A 25,980-nucleotide genomic window follows, 5' to 3' on the forward strand; every position below is an offset into this window, starting at 1 on the left:
TGTAGTTCTATTTGTCCTTGTCCTATATTGACACCAAGAAACTTTACGTATTCTTTAAATAATTCTACCTTTGTTTTACTAATAATGATTCCTTCTTTTATAAATTCAGCTAAAACTAATTGAAGATGACCAATATGGTCTTCTATGGTTTTACTAAAGACTAATATATCATCTATGTATACTAACACAAAGGTATCATATGTTTTAAAAATGTTGTCCATTTTTCTTTGAAAGATTGCTGGTGCATTTTTTAGACCAAAAGGCATTACTAACCATTCAAAATATCCTTCTAGGCAAGAAAAAGGCTGTCCATTCTATGCTATCTGGGTGCATCTTGACTTGCCAGAAACCTGATTTGCAGTCAAATTTACTAAAGATTTTCTTATCTTGGATTCTATTTATTAATTGGGTCTTATCTTGGATATTATAACTATTTGTGACTGTGTTGTCATTTAGTCTTTTATAGTTAATTACCATCCTAGATTTTCCTCTCTTTTCTTCACTATGTTTTCTTACAATAAATGCTGCAGGTCTATGTGGGCAAATAGATTTTCTTATTATTCCTAAAGTTAGTAGTTCTGTTATATGTTTTTTGAAATCTTCTTTATCTAAATTGGTAACTTCTATATTAGCTGTCCTAACTATATAATTTGGATTAAGTAATTCCAGTCTACATTGAATGTGATTGTTTTCCCAATATTTCAAAGGGTTTTCTCCAAAATATTCTAATTTATCTAGTTTATCTATAATCTGTTTGGGATTCATTTTATCTTTATGGTTAATATTAATTATTTCAAAATAGAGTTTTTCTGTATCTAAGAATGAATATTCTATATCTAACATTCTCTCTATCCAATCTTCTATATCTTCTTCTTCACTCAAAAAATCTTCTTGAAGTTCTTGTAAACTAGGTTGTTGGTGGATGTTAACTTCTGGAGTAAAATCTTTTGTAATCTCCTGGATTTCTTCATAGCATAAAAATTTGTTATCTAATTTAATAATAGTGGAGTCTATTTGTTCTTCTGCTTCTATGATAATGAGTCTTTTTTGAGTTCCTAATTGTAATTTTTGACAACTTACTGGTATTTTTCCTTTACAGTTTTTTTGGCAATCAGGATTATTGTCTTCTTTAACAAATCTGGACCCACCATGCTCCGTTGCTTGGTTAGAAGTGATAGTGGGTGAATAGGTTGTGTAAACAAGTATAGTACTACTATTCTTGGTAAAGTGTAAGAAATCCCTAGAGATAGTAAGAGAGCCATTGTTATGGAGGATAAAGTTGAGGCCTAAAATAAAATCTACTTTAAGTTTAAGATCTCTAATCCAGGTGAGGGGGAGAGAGTATGTACTAGAGAATGGTGAGCAATTATTATAAAATTGGATCTTAGCAGTATCAAGATAAGTATTATAAGGATTATAAGTCCCGTCTAATTGTTGGCTCATGACTTGTTTATCAGTCTTCTTATGGTATTTAGTTGGAACAAGTCTTTTATGTATGATGCATTTTGTACCACCAAAGTCTACTAAGGCATCTAAGGTAATAGTATATTTGTCAGGAAAGATTATTTTGGCTCTTACTATGATACTAGTAAAAGTTTTGTCTTGGTTACAAACATAAGAGGTTTCTGGTTCTTCAATACCTACAGTAATACCATCATAAGAATCTTTTTCTAAATTATCTAACCGAAATTTTATTAGGCTAATTTCTGCTTAACAATTTTCAATTTTTCTGGACATAATTTCTAATTTTGCGGTATTAATTCTGTTATGTAAGTCATTATCTTCTGGTTCAATACCTAAAGTTTTCAAACATGGTATACATGCTTCTACAAAACGTAAAGTACATGTAGCCCTGTTTTTCTTGCTAGGATACCAAGAACATTTAAAACATGGGTTACTATCAAGACCTGTCTGCCAGGACCTGGTATGTAAACAATCAGCATTAATATCCATAAGTTCAACAGATTCATCTATATCTAGAATTAATTCTTCATCTGAATCAGAATCTTTTTTAGGTATGTTATTTATACTTACAATACTATAAATGGATTCAGTATCTGACATATATTCATCTACTTCTATTAGATCTTGTTGAACATTTTCTACTAATGACGATTTTTTGAATTAATATTTTGTCTTTTTGGGCATGTATTTGCCAAGTGTTCTGGTTGACCGCATATATAATAGGTAAGCTTGTTTTTGTATGTTCTTTTTGGGTTAAATTTTCTAACATGTCTGTCTCTATTCAGATAAGGTTTCCTACTTTTGGATCTACGGATAAAATATCCTTTTTTATATAATTTTTTTATGTTTTTAAGGTTTATCACCTGAATCTTTAAGACCATAAGCCTAAGTAGTAAATATTTGCTTGCAGAAGCCAAAATCATCTCCTTTAAGTTGTCTTTGGATTTGAATATATGTACATTTTTCTTGTAAAATTGTCATTATAAACTTAGTTCTTTGTCAATGGCAATGGATTTGAATATCTGTACATTTCTCTTGTAATATTGTCTTTATAAACTTAGTTCTTTGTCCTATAGAGTATATGTGTCCTGGATTATTTTCTTCTAAGGATTGCCATTTGTCAGAGATTTCTTTACCTAAAGCTCCTGGGAGTTAACGAAATAATTTTGTTCCTAAATCTTTATTAAAGCCATTTCCTGAAATACATGTATAATAAAAATAATCTTGTAAGAATTTTTTAACATATTTATAATTATAAAGACTAAGTTGTTCTAAATATACTACAACATCTTTTTGGAGAGAAATGTATCCTGAATTAGGGTCATCTCCTGTAACTAGTTGGTAAACCTTATTTAAAAAATTATAAGGGTTAGAACCTAAACTTACTAGATGATTAAATTGTTCTTGATTTTCTCTCTTATAACTTTCCAATAAGGCTTTTACACTTTCCCTTAAAAAAGTTTCTAAATATTTATACATTTCTTCAGGATCTTGGGATTGGAAATTCTGTATATAATCTGAAACTACTTGATTTTTCCAAATATCTAGGACCTTAGTCCATTCTTGGGGGTCATGAGCAGATAGGTTAAGAATTTTTCCTTTCCCCATTTCTTGAAATTTTATTGGTTTTTCTATTTCTTTTCTTTTCCCTTTAGGTTTTACTTTTTGAGGGAGATCTATAGGCTGTGTATAAGGGTATCTAAGGATATTGCCGGAAGTGTATACTTGTGGTGTAGGCATTCTCATAGAAATACTGGGCATTCTTACAGAGCTTTCGGCATCCATAAAATCTTTTAAACTTATGTTCTCTTCAATGGACGGTTCTATTTCTGGTTCTAAAGGCATTGTTCCTATTCTAATATTTTTCTCTTGGTCATAATAAAGATACTCTTCTTCTGTTATCATTTTGTTTTTTATTAAGTCTTCTTCCAAATGAAGTAATTCCCTTTCAGTTAATTCAAGCTCTAGTTCTTTTAGGTAAATAATCATATTCTCTTGTGTTTCTATATTAGCCAAACCATAATCTTCAATGGTAACTGACTCAGTTTCTTCTGACAATTTTTGTTCATAATTATTAAATCTGATATTTATATTTCCTTTTGTATCTGTATACATTATACCGTCTTCTGGACTAATTGTTTTTTAAGAGAGAAAGATGGAAGAGAGAAAGGAGAAGACTACAAGCTCGTATGAATGTGTGTGTGTGTGTGTGTGAGAGAGAGAGAGAGAGAGAGAGAGAGAGAGAGAGAGCATTTATAACGGTCATTTATTAAAAAAGAATATTGAAAATGTGTGTTTTACAGAGGATTTGTGCTGCACCTTAGAAGCTACAGTATGAATGAATTCAGAAAACAAAACTAAAAAAAAGAAGAAGAAAAAAATTGAGCTAAAAGTGCTATTGTTTTGAGGAAAAGTTCTATTGAATTCTATTAATTTGAATCTCAAAACATCTGTCAAAAAAAAAAAAAAAGAATCTCAAAACCAAGTTACAGCAGCTCTCTAGAATCCCATGTTTAAAGTGACCTCCTAGAACTGAGTTTCATATTAAAATTCAGCTGTATACTTTTTTTTTTTTTTTTTTTGAAAGAGATGCTTTTATTAAGGCACGAAGGCCAAAAAGACCACAAGGCCTTAGGAGCGTCCCTAACAATGAGGGATTGAAGAGACACTCCTCTGGCAAGGGAGTCAGCTGTATACTTAGTAGCTCAAGTAACTTATGAACACATTACTTCTCTTCAACTAAACTAACTAATTCAAGATCTACTTGGGCTTTCTAGATCAGGCATGGAGAAGATTACGGCAACTGATGCAGGAAGGACTTACTAGCAATGAGCTTACTAAGATTAGACTTTCTTAAGAATAAAAATCTACTACAGAACTTTCAAACTATAGATTTTTCCTAGTATGACTTCAATTGAAAACAAATTGCTGGCTTGAAAGATGAACTTTCCAAGTGCTGACTTTCCAAAAAATCAAATACTAAAAAATAGGATTTCCAAGCAGTTTTCTTCCCTTCACTTGAATGAGTTTTCTGCTGTATGCTCGCATCAATTTGCTGCACTGCCAAGAGTGCCTTTCTGGGAGAATGGCCAAATGCAGGCTTAATCTATTGAAGATTTCTGTGGACAAGATTGTGAAATTTATCTTTTTGTCTGCATTTCTCTACCAATAATATGCGGCTCTCTACATCTGAGCTTTAAGTTTTGGATTCTTTGCCAAAACAAAAAAAAGGTTTCCCACTTAATCTGAATCCACTTATTTCTTTTAGAATATGGAGTATGTTCAAAGGTCACATCGGCTGACATATATGTTTTCAGTTGAATAGGATCATAACATTTGTACCCTTTTTGTCGACAATAATATCCTAGAAAAACACATTTGACAGACCAAGGTGACAACTTATCAACCAAAGTTCCAAACATATGAACAAAACAAGTACATCCAAAAGTACAAGGAGCCACATCAAACAATTTATAATAGGACTTTAAAACCTGAAGAGGAACTTGACCACTCAAAATAGATGAAGACATGATTAATCAAGTAGCACGAAGCTAAAATTGCATCTCCCCAAAAAGATTTCGGAACATTCATATGCAGTAATAATGTTCTTGTAATCTCAAAAAGATGTCTATTTTTACGTTCAATCACCCACTTTGTTGTGGTATATAAAGGCAGGACGTTTGATGGGTAATACCATGAGAAGCACAAAATACTGAAAATTTATGGTTAAGATATTCCAAACCATTGCCATTATGCCCATACTGTCTGGACTAGCCTTCTAAATAAAATTGGGTTTCAGTATCGCTCTTCACAATATTTGTCATCCACCATTCTCTGAATCACTAGTGCTAGGCTCCCAAAGCTTGGAAAGTTGCTACTCTCATGCAGCGTTGGACATATCCTTTGGGCTCTATGGAAGGAAAGAAATAGCAAAAAATTCAATTTGAAGTCTACCCCTACTGAAATTTTGATAGATAATATTACGGGTCACATAACAACTTGGCTATTGACCCAAAAGGAGTTTAACAGTTGGTAGCTGGGTTGACACAACCTTCCCGTCCCCCGACTATGGCTATCTGAGCTTCTCCACCGACAAGCCATTTTTTTGACTTTGATGGTAGCATTTTTGGCTGTCCTGGTCCTACGGGATATGGCGGAGTTATCCACGATGCAAATGGTTGTCTCCTCTTCTCCTTTGCTAGGCCACTTGGAGTCTTCAACTCGACCATTGCAGAACTCTCTGGACTGCTAAATGGGTTTCAGATCTTCAAGAGCTGTCTAACGGGCCCCCTTCGTATCAAAGGGGATTCAAAAATTGTCATTCATTCGTGTGCAAAGTCAACCCTTCCTCCTTGGAGGCATTGGGATATGTATTTTGATATTTGTAATTTAATTTCTTTTATAAACTATAATTGGAAGCACATTCCTAGATCTGCCAATCATTTGGCAAACATTCAGGCTAAGTTGGGTATTTCACTCCAAAACCTTGTTGTGGAGGAAGACCCACTTAGTTAAGTTTGTTGTACTCTTTTCCCTATTTAATAGTTTATATATTCTATATTTTTAAAAAAAGATATTCCAAACCATTGTTAGTTCGAAGCACATGAACACTGTTCGAGAAGCTGGCACACAGACTGCTGAAGTTGGTTCATCTGGGTCTGGAAAGCAGCCACGGTGGCTTGCTGAGCAGACTGGGAAGCTTGTATTGCATCAATGGCAGTACGCAGATCAGAGGAAGAGGAAGAATCATCCAAGTTGGTCCTGTCTGATACCACGATGTTGGGTTCTCTAGCCATGGATCGTGTCACCCGACGTTCCCCTCTTGATTCCAGTGTTGAAGATGAAAAATGAAGTGCTGTAGTTCTCTTTGAACGTCAACTAGCTGCTGGTGAGTTCAGAGAGAAGAGAGAACAGAGGTGAGTGTAATGCTGGCGAGTTCAGTGAAGGAGATGAGTAACTGCGTGAAGAGAATGGAGCGTCAAAGGAGAACCTGATTTCTAATTTACCTACTGGAATTAACCTACTGAATTTTCTTTCTCTCATTTCATTCATTCACGCCCTTTATAAAACCAGGGCGTGATTTACATATTCAACGTCAAGTGACATGGATTCCAGCAATATTACATCAACCTGCCACTAAGTCAAAAAACCAACAGCCAACGTCAAGAGACATGGATTTCAGCAATATTACATCAACCTGCCACTAAGTCAAAAAATCCAAAAATTACACAAGTCACCCTCTTCTTCTATCAGTTACTCTTGATGCTATGGAGTCCATAACAAACACGTGCACCAAATTGATTTTTTTATTTCATTAAAAAAATTGAGGAATACATCAAATACTTCGGACTTCTCCCATAGGAGATACACCGAAGTGACTTTACTGAAATCATCAATGAATGACACAAAATATTTAAAATCAAATGGGCTAAGAACCCGACATGGACCCCATACATCAGAGTGGACTAATTCAAACAACTTGGCACTTTGACTAAAACTAACTAGGAAACTAGAGCGACGATGCTTTCTCAACTGACAAGATTCACAATCAAATGAAATATCGGCTGACAAAGAAGGAAAAAAATTGATGTAACTTAGTTGGTGAGGGATGTCCTTAAGCGCAAATACCACAAGTAAGAAGAATTTGCAATAGTGAAAACTACAGCTCGAGAAACAGATACATCATCTAGCACGTAGAGCCCTCCCTTCTCATGTTCTGAACCAATCATCCTCTTCGTTTTCAAGTCCTGGAAAAACACAAGTAGGATAAAAGGTTACTGAACTGTCTAAGGATTTAGTTATATGACTCACAGACAATAGATTAACCGAAAACTTAGGTACAAATAAAACAAAATCTAAGGATATTTGTAGAGTAGTGTGAACTGTACCCTCCCCTTGAATGGGAGAGGTGAATCCATCAACTAAAGTAACTCAACGATATGAATGAGATGGACTAATGAATTGAAATAAGCAGGGCATACGTGACATGTATGTAGAGACTCCTAAATCAATGATCCAAGAGGTAAAATGAGACACATTTAGTGCATTCATACTTGTACTAGCCATCATGGCACTCATTGAGGAAGGAGTCTCAGTAGTCTGAGAAGCATTAGATGAAGCAGTCAATTGACCCAATCGCTATAATAAGTGTTGAATTTCCTCATAGGGTCCCGTGTATGAGGAAACACCTTATCTGTGACTATAGAGTTGGCCTAGGTAAGCTTATCAATTTTTTCTAGCATTTTCTCAAAAATATGATTAGTCCTACCACAATGAACACATTTCCGATCCCCCCGATCATTTCGGCCACATCCACGGGTATAGTAAGAGCAACCTCTACCTTTATTATTACGACCATGAAATAGACCATCAAGCTTACCAATTGAAGACTGAAGGTTAAAAGCAACTGTTTATGAGAGAGCTCCACCCGACTCATTCTTATTTACAATTGCACCTTCAACTCGAAGAACTCTGTTAAATACTTGCTCAAGGGTGGTCACATCCTCATTGACTAATAGCCGGGCTCTAATAGCATCATACTCATGCCCCAAACCATCCAAAAACCGGGTTGTTTAAATTTGATTTTCTTTCTTACGAATGTCTTAAACATTCGTAGTAAAAGGATGGAATGTACTAATCTCCTGTAGTCCTCCCCTCATCTCAATGAAATAATCTGTCACTGATCTACCTCCACACTTCATATTGAAGAACTTCACATATAACTCATAGATCCTTGACAAATTACTTTCTTGAGACAAAATGGAAGCCATGGTAGTCCACATTGCCTTAGAAGTACTGCAACTCAAAATCTGGTCACTAAATTTGGATTCCATACTATTGACCAACCAGGTCATTACTAAATTATCTTTGCCACTCAAATATTCAATAACAAGCATGGGGGGATCATCGGTTATATATTTTGCCATTCTTCTAGCCCTCAAATACATCAAAACTGATTTGGACCAGTTTACATAATTCGATCCTTTCAACTGGATTGTAGTTATCTGAATAAACTGAGAGAATTTCACATATGAGCTCTCAGCAGTCCTTTGGACAACAACCTGTGTGCTGGAATCAACCATTAAATATCACAAAACACCACAATTCAATACACTAGAGCATCAATTAACTAAAAGGAAATACTTTCCCCAAATTTTTATGCTTACGCAGTTAAGTGGGCCCCACACCGAATTCAATTAGGGCAATCCAACACCCAATTTACTCAATTTGAAACCAATAGCGATCAATTTTAGCATTGAGACCATAAATCGATGAAGAATGACCTAATTGTAAGAAACCAGGATGACATAGACTATATAGATGATGATGCAAGCATTGGGGTTGATCACACAGGCAGATTTGAGAAATCTCCTCAGATTGGGATCATCAAACACTTTGAAATCCCAACAATCAATTAAATAAAAGCAGTAATCATTAGCCAATAGGCTAAGATAGGTAGAAGAAGAGAAAAATTGGAATATTTACCCTACCAGTCCAGAAATTTGGGAAATACTTTCAAGGAGATTGATGAAAATGGAGAGAAGATCCACAAAATCAAAAGAAACCTGCCTGACACTTGCGTTACTGCTCTGATACCATGAAAAATATGTGATTTGGGGAGAAGATAAAAGAGGAAAAAGAGTTATAGAAGAGTAGCAACTTTGCTGCCTTGGAATCCTAGCTAGAGAGGCCTGTCCAGTTTTTTTATAATCAGGGTTTAAGTGAAAATTTACAAAAAGGCAAAAATACCTGTCAATACTCAAAATTGCATCTCTCCTAAAATACATGTCTAAATTGAATATAGATTTAACTAGAGATAAAATAAGACATTCTCTATCTAATACCCATACTACAAGAAAAAAACATGTAATGTGGAAAATATGGAAAATGACCAAAATACCCCTGAACTTTTATTTTAATACATCTAATGCCACTTATTTCTTTCTGATTGTTAATTACACACATGCATTATATCCAATACCCCTGGTGAGACTTGAACTCCCACCCCTGGTTGCCATTAAGCTAAAACCACTTATTTTTTTGTGGAGCCCAAGAAGCAAACTATGGCTTCAAACCCATATAAACTGGACATTCTTAGCATTTGACATTTGTATTGTATACTCCAAGGAATTTGAAGCTACCCCTAGAAGTGGGACAAAATTCTTTTAACATATTGTACAAGTAGAAAAAGTATAGTTTGTCCTATTTGAGTCAAGGGAATGGGTAAGTTCAGTATTTTTGACACTTCTTAGTCTATTTTCCTTTGAGATCATTGTTGGTACATTTGCACAGTATAGAATCTATTCTTCCTTGATGTCTTTTTTTTTTTTTTTTTTGGATTAATATGATGGATACTCTTATGCTGGTGTGGAGATCAAGATGAAAGCAGAAAAGAGTGAACTAGCTAGAAAATAAAAATGCAAGGATGATATGAAGGAAAAACATGTTATTTGGTTCTAGAAATATGTTTAAAATGTGGAGATTACAACTACTTGGTTCTTTTCAAGAATGCAACTGAAATTGTCTAAATTCTTTATGCTGCAGTTATTTGTGAATTAATATTTCTTTTATCTATAAATTTGCCAGATTCCTGTAACCCTCCTCGAATACTCCCTTAACTCAGTAACAGAAGGCATTGATGCTATAGCCACCACACGAGTTGTTGTTCGTGGAGAGAATAGTCACACATCTACCCATGCTAGTACTGGAGAAACTATCCAGCGAACTTTCAGGTTTTCAACTATTATCCATTTAATTTATTCGTCATTCATCTGAGGCCAGTTGACAGTGTAGTTTGAGCTGAAGGATAGCATGACTGTGACAATCTATTTTATGAACTGCTTTGTAGAAGATTATGGCAGGAGCCCTTTACGTTAAGGTTTCTGCTCTTGAGGGAAAAACATTTTAAAAGTGCATATTTCCCTAGTAACGATTAATTTGTTGGTCTTTTATCCTTCCTGTTAAGGTTGTTTCTTACCGTTTAAGTAAGAGAGTTGTTTTCAATTTGTGCTTGCCTTTTCCCAATGTTATGTTTAACGTGGATTCTCTTAACCGTATCTTCAAACTACCGTTTTTGACAGTGGGTCTGGAGCGGCAATGGATATTGTGGTATCCAGTGTTCGAGCATATGTGAGAGCATTAAATAAGATGTTGGGTTTCAGGAGTGGAGCTGCCAAAAAAGCTACGAGTTCTTCGGTTGAAAGTTTTTAGAGGTCATTGTGGTTAGCAGTGCAATGGTGATGATGGGCTTATCAAGTGTTGGAGCAGAAATGTGTGCATTAGCGAGGAACTTGGATTTTTGTAGTGTACCAGCCAAGAAAGTTATTAGTTTTTCCAGTAGAAACCTTCTAGAGGGAATTTGGAACTTTTGCATTTACTTTTGACAATTCATCACAATGTTGTGAAATAGTTTAGCAGAGAATTTTTTTGATTTATGATGATGGGGCTCATGTGCCTCTCTGAAATAAGCAACTGTGTAAATTTGTAACTATTAGCCCATTGAAGCTGCTACTAGTAGTTCTGTTGAAACTACTATGAGTTTGGTCTTTCCTAATCTCAACTTCATTTCTCGTTTTACTGTTTATCCCCATCGAAGCATCGACAATATTAACTTAACACATCATGTAATCTTTATTATTCCCAGATTTTGACACTAGTTTGCTCGTCTCCTATTTGCTTTCTCCTGAAACGACTTCAGATAAAATGAAACTTGGACTGAATCACAGAAAGATCGAGATTGGTTTCCCTGTATAAACCATTCATAAGCCTCATAAAATAATTTCCATGGGTACATGGATTGCAGAGAACATAGCACCTTGATATAACTGAAGTTGGATATTTAAGGTAAAGCTGGGGAGAAACATCCCCGGGAGGTTCTTCTGTTTTACTCTTGTGTCTTACCTCATTCTTCTTCCTCCAGAGCCCGTCTCCCTCTGGCAGTTAAAATAAACGGCAGCAACAGGTAAACCGAGATTATAGAGCTCCGCAAAGTGCCTGGTGCAGAAATTCTGCCGCCATCCAGGGGCGTAGACCGTTTGCGGACCCAGCTGTTGGAATAGTACAAAAACGAACCTGTGGATGCCGGAAGACGGACGGGGGCTCTCGTAACATAAAATCTCCTGCCCTGCAGAACAACAAGGAAATGTCGTGCCAGAAGCTCGAGTTCCAAGAATTTGAAAGTTACTAAAGTTTTAATCTTTTTGCTAGTTCTATGTTTGATTATCCGCAATTCCGTGGGCAAATCCATGGGATATAGAAGAAAAACGAACGTTTCATGGGCATCGTTCTCAGTCAAACTAGCTTGCTTTTTCCTCCCAGTGGGGTTGGCCTCGGAATTGCAGACGAGGGAGAAGGGCATCCAAGTATCTTTCAACAAATGCAAATGTATTACTGCTATAAGACCGTAAATTTGGATCTGCTGTGGATAAACCAGTAACAGTAACAGATCATATAAGGTGCACAATGAAATACATTTTATTTATAAAACTTGACAGAAGATAATTCTGCAGCAGATCTCATGTTGTCTGTCTATTTTGGTCCAAGTTATTTTTATCAATATATTATTATTGACAATTCTCATCATTTGTATGATTTGATTCAATTTTTGTATAAATTAAGTGCTCTTTTTAATTTTTTTTTCCTTCAAGGACATTATATGACATTGTTAAAATTGCATATTTTCAAATATATCCATCTAAAATGCATGGATCCAACTCTTTTGATAGTAAAATTAACCATGATACTTCACTTTTGAAAAATAGAAAAAAGAAAATGGCAATGAAGAATGAGCAAAGATTAGTTCCTTCTAATCAGATGGAGAGCATAAATAAGATCCAGTTACAAAGAGAGATGAATCTCACTCACCCTCTCCATCTGATCGGAAGAGACTAATGTAAAGTTATATACTAAGCATATCTGCCCCATGAAACTAACTTAACAATTGCATCATTTGTTTGTGGTGGGCTATTTACTCACCGGCTCTAGCACTTGATGCTGCTGGAATGTCTGTCACTAGCCTGAAAAATGTTACCGAAATACTTCAGTCTGCATAATGCTTATTCTAAAAGACGACGACACATGAGCTGTTACAGAAGAAGGAAAAGTTTTGTTTCCTGAGCTGGTTGTTCTTAGAAAATTCGTGATTTCATCTATTTAGTAACCTGGGGCCTAAGAGTAGTGTAAGGATCGCACCGGATTCCATGAAAGACCCTGGTTTTAGCAGTTACATTTCTGAAACTGTTTTGTGAGAAATACTAGTTGATCAAACGGACAGAAGGGCCAGCTCAAGGTGAAGAAGGAATACATTACTGGAATAGCTTGGAGCTCAATGATCACTTGCATGCTTGTCTCCTGAATGAGGAATCAGATTGAAAAAAAAAAAAAAAAAAAAAAACGAAAATGGAGAAGGAGATGTTGTAGGGATTGTATTCTTCAACTTCCTGCATCGGAAACATGGTATTTTATGACTTTTTCCCGGAGTCAAATTGAGATTCCTCTCATGATTTTCTACCAGCACAGACCCATGTCCTGGTCTGTCCAACGCCTGAAAATTACAAGAGAGAAGCAGCAGCAGCAGAAGAAGAGAAGTGATTTTAACGAGCTGCTGACGTTCCGTATTCTACGAGAATTTCTAGCGTGACGTATGCGTTTATGAAAAGAGAGTAGTTACCAGGGGAAAAAAAGGAAAAAAAGGAAAAAAGAATGAAAAAGGAAAGAACACGCGAAGAGAACGGAAAGTTCACAGTTTAAACTGTTCATCATGAACGACTTGTAATAGCACATTCACGTACCAATGCAGATACTCCCTCAAGGTTGGTTCACTTGGGTTTGGAGCATCAGGGTCCACCATTACCTGTAAAGCAAAAGAACCATGAGATAGTCATATTCAGAAAAAGATTTAGATTCCAAAACTCCAGCTTTGCGGTTCGAGTTTCTTTTATTTTTCTTTCTTTTGATCATACGATGATCTCAAGCTTTTTCCTTTTTCTTTTGTCTCGTTTAGATGATCTCAAGCTGAGGATAGAAGATGCACGTCCCTGTCGTGGGTCTTCTCAGTCAGTGATGTCATTTCTCAGGTGATTGTAACAACCGGAAGCAAATAATTTTTTAAGCCCGTCTCTCCATTTGTAATGTGGATCCTAAGCTGCTCCAGATATCTAATCTGCATTGCCACTAGCAGTGCAGTCGTCGTTCACTCAGCTCCACCGGTGACAGTTAAAGAAGAAGAGTGACATAAAAACCAGAGAGGAAATCTAAGTAGAAAACCGCAAATTGGATTGGATTAATGGACTGACCAGAGTGTAAAAGGTAGACTCAGCGCCTCCAATCTCAATCCTCGGAGTGTCAACAACCGCTGAAGGCCTCAACTCGCATCCGTTTGTGACTTGCCTGCTGCTGTAGACGACTCGGAGATCAACGGATCTGTTGAAGCGGTCTAAAACATCGGTTATCACACGGCCGATGACCAACGAGTTTCTTTCTCTGGCCATAACGAATTGACAACGCACGATTACTGAGATGATAAAGAAGAAAGAAGACAGAAGAGATGCAGATAAGAGAGGAACCCCTACAACCGTTGCAACCGAGAAAGACAACCACTACCCATTTATAGTGTGAAAGGGCATCATCTTTCTCATTTGTCTCGTCTCTATTTCTTGCTTTCTTATGTTTGGCTAAATTTGGAATCTCCTTTCCAATCTGTTAGTACTACAGATCCCATTTGATCACCAAGAATCTGCTTTTATCTTTAATAATTCGCGACCCTAATTAACTCTCTGTAGTTCTACTCGCCCACCCAAGAACGAGTTATTCCACTGTGAAAAATGCAATTCATCTCTTTCGTTTCCATTTTTAACCAAAATTAACAGGATTGGAACTGGGCTTTTTCCATGGATTAGTCTCGACTCACACATGGTTTGTATTTGGCCTTTTTCTTTTTTTCCCCCCTCTCTACATGCAAAAGCCACATGTATTGTGTTTGGTTATAGTTATGGGAGACAACCTTTTACAAGAAAATAAATAAAACCAGACAATATTTTCTAATATTAGGTGAGCCCTATATCACATAGCTATAACTAACAATAGAACATATATACTTTCACTGTAAATTTTATATAAGGTAGACATAATATACGTAGGACCACATTAGGTACATTTCAAACTTGCAACATCATAATAAGTAGGCCCAATATTTTAGACAATTAAAAAAAAAATACTCATACTCAATTTATTGGTCAACTTATTGAATGGGACCTATTAAATGGTAAGGCCACATTAAGTGACCCTCACATCACATAGTGTGTATAGGTCCTCGGGTTTCTTATTGTATTCATCATTTATATGAGGTACTTAATATGAAAAATTTCTAATATGGTAAGAGTTTATTTGTCTAATAGATATTTTTTTATCTCTTTTTTCAAAAGAAAAAAATCTTCTTTTTATAGAAACTTTATTTTGTAATTTCACTCAAGATGTAGTTTTCTCCTCTTTGAAAGAGAGTTCTTTTAAGAATAAAACTATCCAACCGCACTTTCCAAAAGAGCTGCTTTTTTGGCTCCAAATAGCCATGTAAAAAAAATAAACACCCATGAGGTCGTCGAACTAGTTCCAAAAAAATATACTCTTTTTCTTGGACATATATACTACGTCCAAAGGTTTTCACACAAATATATTGGAGGACATAACAGTATTATGGGTTCAAGTCTTCAAGTTGTTTTTTTTCTTCTTCCAGTCTTAAATTATTATAAAAAATTAAAGAGCAAAAAAAATTGGACATTCATGAAAATGTACTTGCAAGGTCCAGTGCAGAAGTAGAATGTAGAGCCATGACACATGTGGTAAGCAAACTTCTATGGATTGAATCTCTTCTAGAAGAGTAGGGATTCCACAAAAGGGCTGATGGAACTTCATTGTGACAATCAAGTTGCGATCCACATTGCCTCCAATCCAGTCTTCAATGAGAAAACTAAGCGTATCGAGGTGGACTGTCACTTTGTGAGAGAAAATTTTCAAGAAAGAACTATAAGTGTTAAACATGTCTAAACTTATAGACAACTTTCTAATATATTCACAAAGTCAGTTAACTCCAAGGTTCTCTACACTGCATGTATCAAGCTGAGGATATATGATGTCTTTTCACCACCAGCTTGAGAGGCAAGCTCTGGTATCATTGTTGTAATTATCTTTTTTTTTTTTTGTCTCTTATTCACTCATATTAGGGTGAAGGTATACTTGTAATATTGGTACTTTTAGCATCTATAAATAAACCTTAAGGGTGAGGGTTAGATCATATTGACAACCCAAAATCCTCCTCCCTTTTCTCTCCTCAACGTCTCACTCCTTTTCTCTTTCTCCTTCTCAGTTGTCACCATCTCCTCTTCTCCTCTTCTCCTTTTTTCTTCTTTCCTATCATCTCAACATTGAAGACTTAACATTATGGAGTTCTAAAAACAACAAAAACCACTTAAACTAACCACTCAAACACATCAACAAAAAAAAAATGGAAGATTTTGTATCTATCATATGCCTTGCAAATTTACAATCTTATAGAGATGTTGCAAATAATCAAGTACTCAGTTTGGACCACCGTATGGTACCTGACCCATTGCACTTCTTAAAGAACCTCGTTCCACTACTATTTTGCTTCCATCCACCTCTCACCCTTCTCTAACTATGTTTCCAGTCACTGGATGTCTCCTAGTTGTATTTTGTTTTTGTTTGTAGTTTCATCCACTCATATCCCTATAACTTATTTAGAGGCTTCTGCTGATTCGAGATGAAAAGCTACCATGGATGAAGACATCCAAGCAATGTACTAGAATTCTAATTGAAAGTTAACATCTCTTCCATCATCCAATAAGGCAGTTTGTTGCAAGTGGGTATCTATGATAAAGTATAATCCTAATGTGTTAGTGACCAGGTTAAATGATATACTCAATCACATGACATTGGTTATGATGAGACATTCTCACTAGTGGCAAAAATGAATTCCGTTTGTATACTTATATCTCTTGTTGCAAATTGTAAATGGGTTTTCCATCAGTTGGATGTTAAAAATACCTTTTTAAATGGGGACCTATTGGAGGAGGTCTATACGAATCAATTTCTAGGAATTAGACACCCTAATGCAATACTAACGAGAGCAATAATAATCACAGAAGAAGAAAAAAAAGCACGAAGAACACAAGATTTATACAGGTTCGCCTCAAGGTGAGACTACATCCTGTCTTCCGCCGTTGTAGTAATTCACTATGAAGATGAAATAATTTACAAGATAAATCATACACACTCAAGTGATAACTGTGTGTTTACAAAAAAAAAACCCATACATCGCAAGATTCTCATGGTTATGTGTGTTGAAATATTATCATTACTGGTAGTGATCTCCATGTGATCCAACGAGTTAAGAAGGATTTGAAAAAAGAATTCCAAACCAAATACCTAGGACTCCTCAAATACTTCTTGGGTATTAGAAGTTCTTCAATCCAGCCACTATATTGGTTTGTCATAGAGGAAATATGTACTTGACCTCTTAAAGAAAATTGAGATGCCCGTGTAAAATAGCTGATACACCTATAAAATCAAATGTTAGATTATTTGCTAAAGCTGGAAATGATGTTGGTATTGGCTGGTTTCAAAGGTTGGTTGGGAAGTTGATTTAATCTCACAGTTATAAGGTCTGATATATCATATTCACTCAATGTTATCAGTCGATATATGCATCAACCTTTGTAGTCTCATTGGATGGCCTTGGAGAGATTTTTTTGGTATTTGAAGAAAAATCTTGGACAAGTATTATTGTTTAAATCCCATGGACATACTAACAATGAGGATTTTATAAATGCAAATTGGGCAGGCTCCCAAGATGATAGAAAATCTCGGAGGTAATTTGGTCACATGGAGGAAGCAAAAAATAATGTTGTGGCTAGGTTAAGTGTTGAGGCTGAAAACAAAGTCATGACACATGCACTAAGTGAGTTATTATGGCTCAAAGCCTTCATGACTAAGCTAGTGTTCTAGACAACCAACCTATACAACTTCACTATGATAATCATGCAGCCATTTGTATTACAACCAACCAATGTTCCATGAAAAAACTATACACATCGATGTAGATTATCACATCATTGGAGAAAAATTACAAGGTGTTATATCAATGCAATACATACCCTCCAAGAACCAACTAGTAGATGTCTTTACTAAGGCTATCACTGCAAAGTCTCTCTCTGATACGTGTTCCAAGCTAGGAATATTTGATATTTTTCACTAGATTGAGGGGGAGTGTTAAAAGGGTATCAATGGTATTCTATGTAATTAAGTGGAGTGGCATAAAGTGTAATTATGTCTAAGTTTGAGATCTTTTCTATCTTAAAATGTATTAGGGCTTCGGCCCACTTATGTATAAATAATGAAGTAAGGAGGAGAGCCTCAGACGTGCTCTTTTTCCCCCTTGAGAAACTCTAACTCTAGCCTAGTCGTCCCCTCTCTTTTCTCTCTTCTTTTCCCTCTTTTCTCTCCTCTCTTTCTTTTCCTCCCTTCTTCTCCTTAAACTTAAACTTTCTAAAGATAAAACCCTAGAATCTAACAATCATTTTTTGTATTAGAAAGTACACTACTTAGAATGTCTTTAAAAATATACTATATAGCCCAAATAGGTTTTGAACAGTAAATATCTTCTATTGATAGATGATTATTGATGTTATTGGTGACCTTTTTTTGTCCAATAATTATGCCTTCCACCACCACTTTTTCTTTGAAAAAAATGATTGATAAGACATTCACTTTATTACAAAATAGAGTCTCAAGGCATTCTATCAAGGTATAGTTTGTCATCTAAAAATTGTGACTTATGGTAAAAGATTTGAACAATGACAATTAGGTTTTTCTAATCCACATCTTCCATAAATAAAGAAAAAGAGATGCCTTGCACAAATTTTCTTGTGCCCACACCTCGGAATGTTGTACTTTTTTATATTTACCAATTTGGAACTTATCTTAGTTCCGAACCTTTAGATGGGTTCGAGTTCATTTGGTAGTGAAAACAATCAAGTTCTGCAATAAAAAAAAAAGCATTGAAACATATTATAAAAAAAGTTTCTCCCTCTCCTCCCCAAAACAAATCCTCCACCAAACTATTCATCCTATTATCTTCCCCCATGAGATCCCCACCCTATTCCTTCCATAATCCATACCACACATTACATCTCTATTTTCCAACTTAACTCCAACTCAAACACTTTTCAAAACTAAACCCTAACATGCCCTAGCAAGAACATTCTCACTCCTACCAAAAACCAAACCCTCACCCCCCATGCACCACCTATGTATCACCCACCCTCTAATTTAGCACAACAACTCACAATGTTCAAACTCAAAATGTTGTCACTCTAAAAGAAGCTTGGTTGCTCTGAGATAAGGCTCCCAAGCTCAACAAGCACATGCTCGACATAACACAATAATAGAAGCAAAACAGGCTTAACAATAAATACACTAGTTGGGAGATTGAAGACAACATCTTACAACATTTTTTTAGTACTTCTACCTTGTAGGAAAAGTTGATCTTCCAAGAGGGTTGAAATGATAAAATCCAAATTTATATAAAATCACACATGTACCAAGCTAGGGGGAGGGTCCAAATTTTAATTGGGAAGGTATTTATTTTTTAAAAGTCTAGGGCACCACCTTTCTATGACTTTCAACCTTGAGGATTAGATTGATACTCAAGAGGGGTGGAATGGTAGAAACCCAAAATTACCCCTAGTGAAACAAGTGAAGAGGGAAGTTAGAAGAGAAGAAGAGAAGAAGAAGAAAGACTGCATAATAGAAAGTGCCACCGCCAAGAAGCAAAGGATTTGGATCATGAAGGCAGACAAGGGGAAAATGCCCCCTCTTCTTGATAAGATAATTTTTTACTAGATTATATTTCTCTTTAATTGATGTAATCTTTCAATTCTTTGAATCTCTATTAGATTATTGTAATCCTTTCAAGCCCCTAGAATCTCTCCTTGAGCTATGAAATCCTACTTTATTAAGGAATTTCCCAAATAATGTTATAAATAGGGGTGTTAGTTGAAGCAAATGAGTCAAGCCTTCTCAAAAATCTCTCTTGCCTCTCTTTCGTATCTCAAATTCAAATTCATGTCCTAGCACCTCTCCTCTCCTCTTCTCTCTTTTCCTTGTAGCACTCATTCTATCTCCCTCTTTTCTTTTACTTCTTTCTTCTTCTCTTCTCTCTTATTCCAACCCTCATAACCTCTCTCTTTCAACTCTTCCTTGCACTTTTAAGAAAAGATAAGTACCTTTAACAAGTGGGGTTCTTATCAGTTTCCCTCACACCCAACTATGTGGTTGGTTAAGTCTTGGGATTTCTTGGACCAACTTTAATCATGTAAACCATAGTACCTAGAAAGCAGGACGACATCTAGCACATTATTTTATGTAAATATCCAATTCATAGGAGTGCACCTATTGATGTATTATTCTCTTTTAGGGAATTCAATATTATTTGTTTACTTGATTTTTTATTATCGCTTATTAAATGGACTGAAAAATAAAGCAAAAAATCTTATATGATTAGGGTTCTGGTAATTTTACCAGATTATCTATTTAAAATTTATTAAATATTCAAATGTCGATTTTTAAGGATTTTTTTAATATTTTTTATGATTTTGTTATACATTAGAATGAAAATTGTTCTTTGCTTTTGTATATACAATTATGTGACTTTTTATAATTTATAATTATTTTATTATTATTATTCCATTTATTTAATCAATTACCTACTCTACCATTTGATAAATAGGTAAATATATAGTATATGGAATAAATTATTCTATATACCCATATTCGATATACGTAATAAGCCATATATAAAAGAATGGCATATGGAATAGCTTATGATACTCCATTTCTATAATGTTGACACCCCTATTCACTTTATTATCCATAAAGAAAATCCATTCCTTTTGTTTTTTGTTGTGGTTTTATTTCTCGTTCATTTTATGATTTGTAGAACCCAACGAGTTTGCCAGTGATGCGAAGAAACCAGCATGAGAAGCAAATAGTGATGAGTTGATCAATTGTTCAACCAATTAGGAATAGCCAATCTAAACGTGTACTCATCTTTTTTAGCCATTTTGCTTCACCATTTGTTCTAGAATTTTATTTCTCGGTTTCTTTAACTTACACCTTGCATTAAACTTTTTGTGATCCAATCTATGACATCAGCATTACAATTAAATGATTATTATTATTTAAAAAAAAAGGTTCCAAAACGAAGACATTGGAGTATATTCTTAGAGCTAAAGAGCAACTATCTCAATCTAACATTACTTCATACAAGTGAAAGAAAGCGAGAGTTTGTCTAAGCTACCATATAAATTCTAAGGGAAGTTTGTGCAATGTTCCTATTTTTCTATATTTCATATTGTTACTTTGATTTTTATAATCTATAATTATGAACATTAAAAAAAATGGAGGGGGAATGCTAAGTTTTTGGCATTTAATTTGACTTAAACTTTATAAATTATACCTTTTTTCTCCCTTTGGATGTAAAACTCTTATGAGATGAGGTTGACAATGTTCCAGATTTATTTATTTTTAAATTTTTTTATATGTAATCAACAAGTTCAATATCTCCTTTCCTATTCAATTTGAGGCTAGTGCAAATTTTTAAAAAATATGTGAAATTAAGTATGATGACCCGGTTACACTCAGATCTTTCATTGACATTAACTACCTGATTAACAACTTTGGAATGCTTAATTGAGGATACACAACCTCTTTCTTATGCCCATAAATATGTTTAACCTTTTGTAATAGTATAACAAAACTTTGAATAAATCGTACTGTGTTTTTCGTCAATGGATATAGGTAATCGTGATCAAACCAATTAAATCTCTTGCCTTGGCCTTCTAGTTGGATACAGGCAACCATGGATGTAGGTAACCATGATCTTCTATTTGGATTTTGAAGTTTTCCAAGTGTCTCCTAGATGCAAGTTTTTTTAACTGGAAACTTACAAACTTTAACAATTTTTAGTTTTTTTTTTTGTACCAAAATAGGACCATATCATGACTAGTAGAATTTTTCATTAATTAAAATTTTATGGTGTTTATGTAGATGTTTGGGGAATAGGAAAATGGTTTTCCTAGTGCTCTATTAGAAAATTATGTCAATGAAAAATTAAAAAACATTCAGATCTTACCTCTACCTAATTTGTTACTATCTATAAAATATTTTTATATTTAGTAAAAAAAATTAGTGTTAAGAATACTCCCACATATATGAATTATTAGGAAGATCATGAGTTTATTAGTTTGGAAATAGATTTTCTGACTTGGCTAGTTATTTTGGGATGAACTTAGGTCCAATTTTAAGATGGTATCAAAGCAAGAGCTCGTACAACAAACTATCCATCTGTAAGAGTCACAAAGAGGGCCCACACATAGGGATTATTAATAATAGTCTTACATAGATCAACACGTATTAAAAATATTTTGGGTTTTTAGTTGGGAAAGAGGACTCCTAAGTCAATTTGGGATGAACTTTAATGCAAATATAATTTCATACAGGATTCCATATGTAGGAGCCATATAGAGAGCCCACACATTAGAGGGAATGTTAAGAGTAGTTCCACATGGATCAATAAGTAGAAATACCTTGTGTTTATTATTTAAAAATATTGAAGAACATATATGGAAGAGTCTTACATGACACCCATAGTAAGAAATCTCACAAAGCTAGAATTAATATGGTGGAGTCTTACATGAGTCTCACAAAAGAGTCCCAATTAAACGTATTTTAAGTATGCCGGTCTTTTATTTTAAGTTCAGTTATATAATTGTTCTAAGACTTATATTTAAGTATTTGACTTTGGGTGTAACTGGGATAAAGGTAGTTTAATTGTAATTGGATTCTACTTGTTTCATTTATTATAAATAGAGGCACATTGTACTCAATTACATCAAGTTAGTGAAGTATTTTTATTTTTAAGAAATTCAACATGGTATCATAGCAAGTTCTATGAGTTGACTCAGTCAATCTATAGAAATAATTTGATTATTTTATGATCTATTATCTCTAGAATTTTAAGTTCATATTCTATCTTTTTTCTTTCTTTTCGGTCTCAGTACCCCTTAATTTATTTGTGTTCTTACCTCCACACTTAAATTTTTCATATTACAAATTATATATTTATAAAAACATCATCGAGTATACTTTTCAACGCAAAAATAATTTTTGCAATCCGAGTTTTCTACAAAGAGAAATCGATATTTGAAGTACCAAAGGTCAAACTGGAAGAGAGGTTTGAACAATAATAGAAAGTTTCAAATTTTGACTCATTTTATACCATCAAGATGATACTTTATATCGATAATTATATATAAAAAAAGAAGTTTATTTTCTTACCTATCCAATCAATTCTCAATATCAGTTTTCAAGAGGTAGATATTGATCTCGGAAGAGTCAATTGTCATATTGGCCAGAGATGAAAGAGTACTCATTAAAGAGCCCGAATTACATCTAATTCTTTCCATCAAATTAAGTATATTTTATGAATAAAATTCAAATTTGGATGAAATTGATCAAATTTTAGTTTTATTTGAAGAAAATTTCATGTCAATCTGATCTATATTTAAGGAGATATTTGCATTGGTGTTGCGAAGGGTCAAACTACAAAATGTAGAAAATGAAGATGTCATAAAAGATTCAAGAACAAAGCTTTTTATGTCAAATTAGGTAAAACTTTAAATCTATTTGAGTCTAGTTTCTTCATAAATAATTTTTTTGTGATTTCGAGCTATACTTTTTGATATATTGATATCAAAAGTGCTAAAGTTCAGTTTTGCCTAAAATCTCTTCTTTTTTCTCCCTATTTCTCTCCTATTTTCTCTCCATGCTTGGACGTGAATTGAATTTCCTTTTCTCCTAAAATCCATTTTTTAGCCTCTTCTAATTAGAGAGTTTTGGCCAGACTTAATCACTCCACGATGTACTCATTCAAGGTATGCAATATTGTGCTTCGATGTTGTTTTCAAATTTTGTGTTTTTGTTACTTGGTTGTGTATCTTTCGCAGAATTAACTCCAAAAAATTATGGTCAAATTTATTAAGTTCTACAGTTATAGTGTCCCCTAGTTTCCAAAAAAAGGTCAATTTGGAAGTATGGGTATTGCATAGTTGCCTCCTTCCGGTTAAAGTTATTTTCATCTAGTATTTCTTCAGTTTATCATCTTGTATTTTTATCACTTCAGAGCAATGCATAGACCCACTGCCTAAAAGGTATAGGAGTGTGCCCAACATTCAGCTTGAGTCAAGTCTTTTGTTCTTCACCTAAGAGGTGATTTTTTTTGAGCTACCCTTAAGATGTGAGTAGTCTCTTTGTTGTGCCCTAAAGTTGGGTCATTTTACCTCCTTTAAAATTGAGCGAAGTGTGTTTTAGATTATGACAGTTTTGACTAGTGTATGGTGCTTTATTGTACAACTAGGAGTGATTTTCTTCTCCTACATTGTGTTTTGTCCAAGGTGGGTTTCTATGTCCTTTTTATCCTCAACTTGAGGGGGAGAAGTGCAAGAAAGAGGTATTTTTTTTCACTTGTTGTGGCATTTTTATGTGACCAAAATATTCAAGAAAGAGGAAGCACAAAAGATGAAGTTTTTGCATCTATGAAGATTGTTTTAAAGCAAAATGTAATTTAAGATCAATGATCTTTTTCATTGCAAGTTGAAGTTATAAATTCCAGCTTAAGGGGGAGTATTGAAGAGAAGATATGGAAGAGCCTATGGTCTGAAGTGCCTCTCTCTAGATAGAGTCCTTCTACACCCATTGACCTTGTCATTTGGCAAATCCAAACTTTCAAACCTTTATCTCTCTAATGAACATCTTCTTTCTTATTTCGATTGATTCTTTATCAGAGAGATTCACTCCGCATCGTCGGAGGATAGCCGTAATCTCTTAAGCGAAGGGTATGTTGTCCGCTCTCGAGCTCGAGGCTATGTCCATCTTTTGACATGCCATGAAGTACCCAAATTTGAGCTGTACTTTTTAGGTAATCACCCACATCCAGAATATGTTAGCCATGGTGAGGTGTGATTAAGTGCCCTTCCTCGGATTGAGGAAGTGGATCACTATCTTCATGATCACCCTTTGGGTAATTGAGAGGTACCTAATCTTGACCTCGTAGGAGCTCTCTGCTTGCTGCCCGAAGACTTGTAGAATTGCATCGTGAATATTCTATGGGCAATCTGGGTGAAGATTGATTAGCCAATTCTCCTTCACTTAGCTGGGTATACCCATGAAAGAGGTGTCGATTAGATCATTCATGAACTGAATAGAAATGGTGGTCTTCATCACATATGAGGTAAGCTTCAAAATTTGTGGCCTTAGCTTCTCTACTTTTTGAATAAAATACTTTCACTAGGAGTGGATACACTGGTTCCTCTCTTCCCAACAACCCACTATAGGATGAGAACATCCCTTCAAAAACTTCTATCTCCCTTTTGAAAAATTCCACACCTACTCTACTTTCTTCCACTATATTTTTTGGAGGCAAAACTTGAAAAATACCTTCCCTGTTGTTGCCGTGTGCGAAAATGCTCGTGCCAATTCAACATTTCTTTACAAATATCTCTCTCCTTCATTGGGGTTTTCTTCTTTGCCATCACCTTCGTCTGAACCATTGTAGGAAATCGTTTTTTAAAAGAAATAGAGAACTAGAGGGTTTTAACCTCAGATTTGAGCAAGGAGTGTCTCAAAATCGAAATGGAAGAATTTTTGGGGCACTATAGCTCTGAGAAATCATTGGAATAAGGTGGTGGAATCATTTGAAGTGAAGAGATTGGGTTAAAAATTATTTGAAACTCTTCAACTTCTCACTTTGCACCACAAATGATCAATCATTTTGTGTTGATTGATCGATCAAACAATAGGCATTGATCGATCAATGACCTAGTCATAGTGACAGAAATGTAATCTTTTGTTTTCCACTTCACTCTTTTGGCACTACAAATGTGAGACATGTCTATTAAGTTCAAAATTTTCAACCTAAGTGAATCATGGTGGGTTGGTCATGCCTAGTTCTCCTTGAAGATTAGAGAAATAGTCAAATCCTAATGGCTTTGTAAATAAGTTCGCTAATTGATTTTTGGTGGGGACAAAGTCAATTTTAATAACCTTCGTTTGAATCAACTCTCTGATGAAATTCTGTGTTTTGATCGAGAATGGTGAACCGGTTCGTACTTAGACTTATGGCACTCGTGTTGTCACAATTGACTAAAGTTTCTTTTTTATTTAAGCCGTAATTACCTAGTTGTTGTTTCATCCAAAGAAGTTGAGCACAACAACTTCCACATGCTATGTATTCAACTTCAATAGTGGATAGTGCAACTGAGTGTTGTTTCTTGGAGAACCAAGAGACAATCATATTTCCATGTAATTGGCAAGTACCACTTGTACTCTTTCAATCAATTTTCCAACCAACAAAATCAGCATAGTAACCTACTAGATCATCCATGGTTG

The 25,980-nt window shown here is 34.8% G+C and overlaps 2 protein-coding genes across 2 annotated transcripts in view; one reads left to right on the top strand and one right to left on the bottom strand.

The window, feature by feature from the left end:
* LOC137944479 (2-isopropylmalate synthase A-like) overlaps positions 1 to 11,028 on the top strand; it is a 49,425-nt gene extending 38,397 nt beyond the window's left edge. The window contains exons 11-12 of the mRNA XM_068790166.1: positions 10,051 to 10,196; positions 10,545 to 11,028. Of these exons, the coding sequence (XP_068646267.1) occupies positions 10,051 to 10,196; positions 10,545 to 10,674 (276 nt within the window). The 3' untranslated portion in view covers positions 10,675 to 11,028. The remainder of the gene's footprint in view (positions 1 to 10,050; positions 10,197 to 10,544) is intronic.
* A 332-nt stretch (positions 11,029 to 11,360) lies between these two features.
* On the bottom strand, positions 11,361 to 13,952 carry LOC137958187 (protein VERNALIZATION 3-like). The gene is made up of 4 exons (XM_068805260.1): positions 13,758 to 13,952; positions 13,254 to 13,315; positions 12,439 to 12,479; positions 11,361 to 11,587 (listed from the first exon to the last, which is right to left on the bottom strand). The coding sequence occupies exons 1-4, from the start codon at positions 13,950 to 13,952 to the stop codon at positions 11,361 to 11,363; spliced, it is 525 nt and encodes a 174-aa protein (XP_068661361.1).
* Positions 13,953 to 25,980: the final 12,028 nt, after the last annotated feature.

This window comes from Aristolochia californica, unplaced genomic scaffold, assembly GCF_029961685.1.
Source record: "Aristolochia californica isolate CCGP_79_NKW_82.1479 unplaced genomic scaffold, dmAriCali1.0.hap1 SCAF_1, whole genome shotgun sequence".
Classification (NCBI taxonomy): domain Eukaryota; kingdom Viridiplantae; phylum Streptophyta; class Magnoliopsida; order Piperales; family Aristolochiaceae; genus Aristolochia; species Aristolochia californica.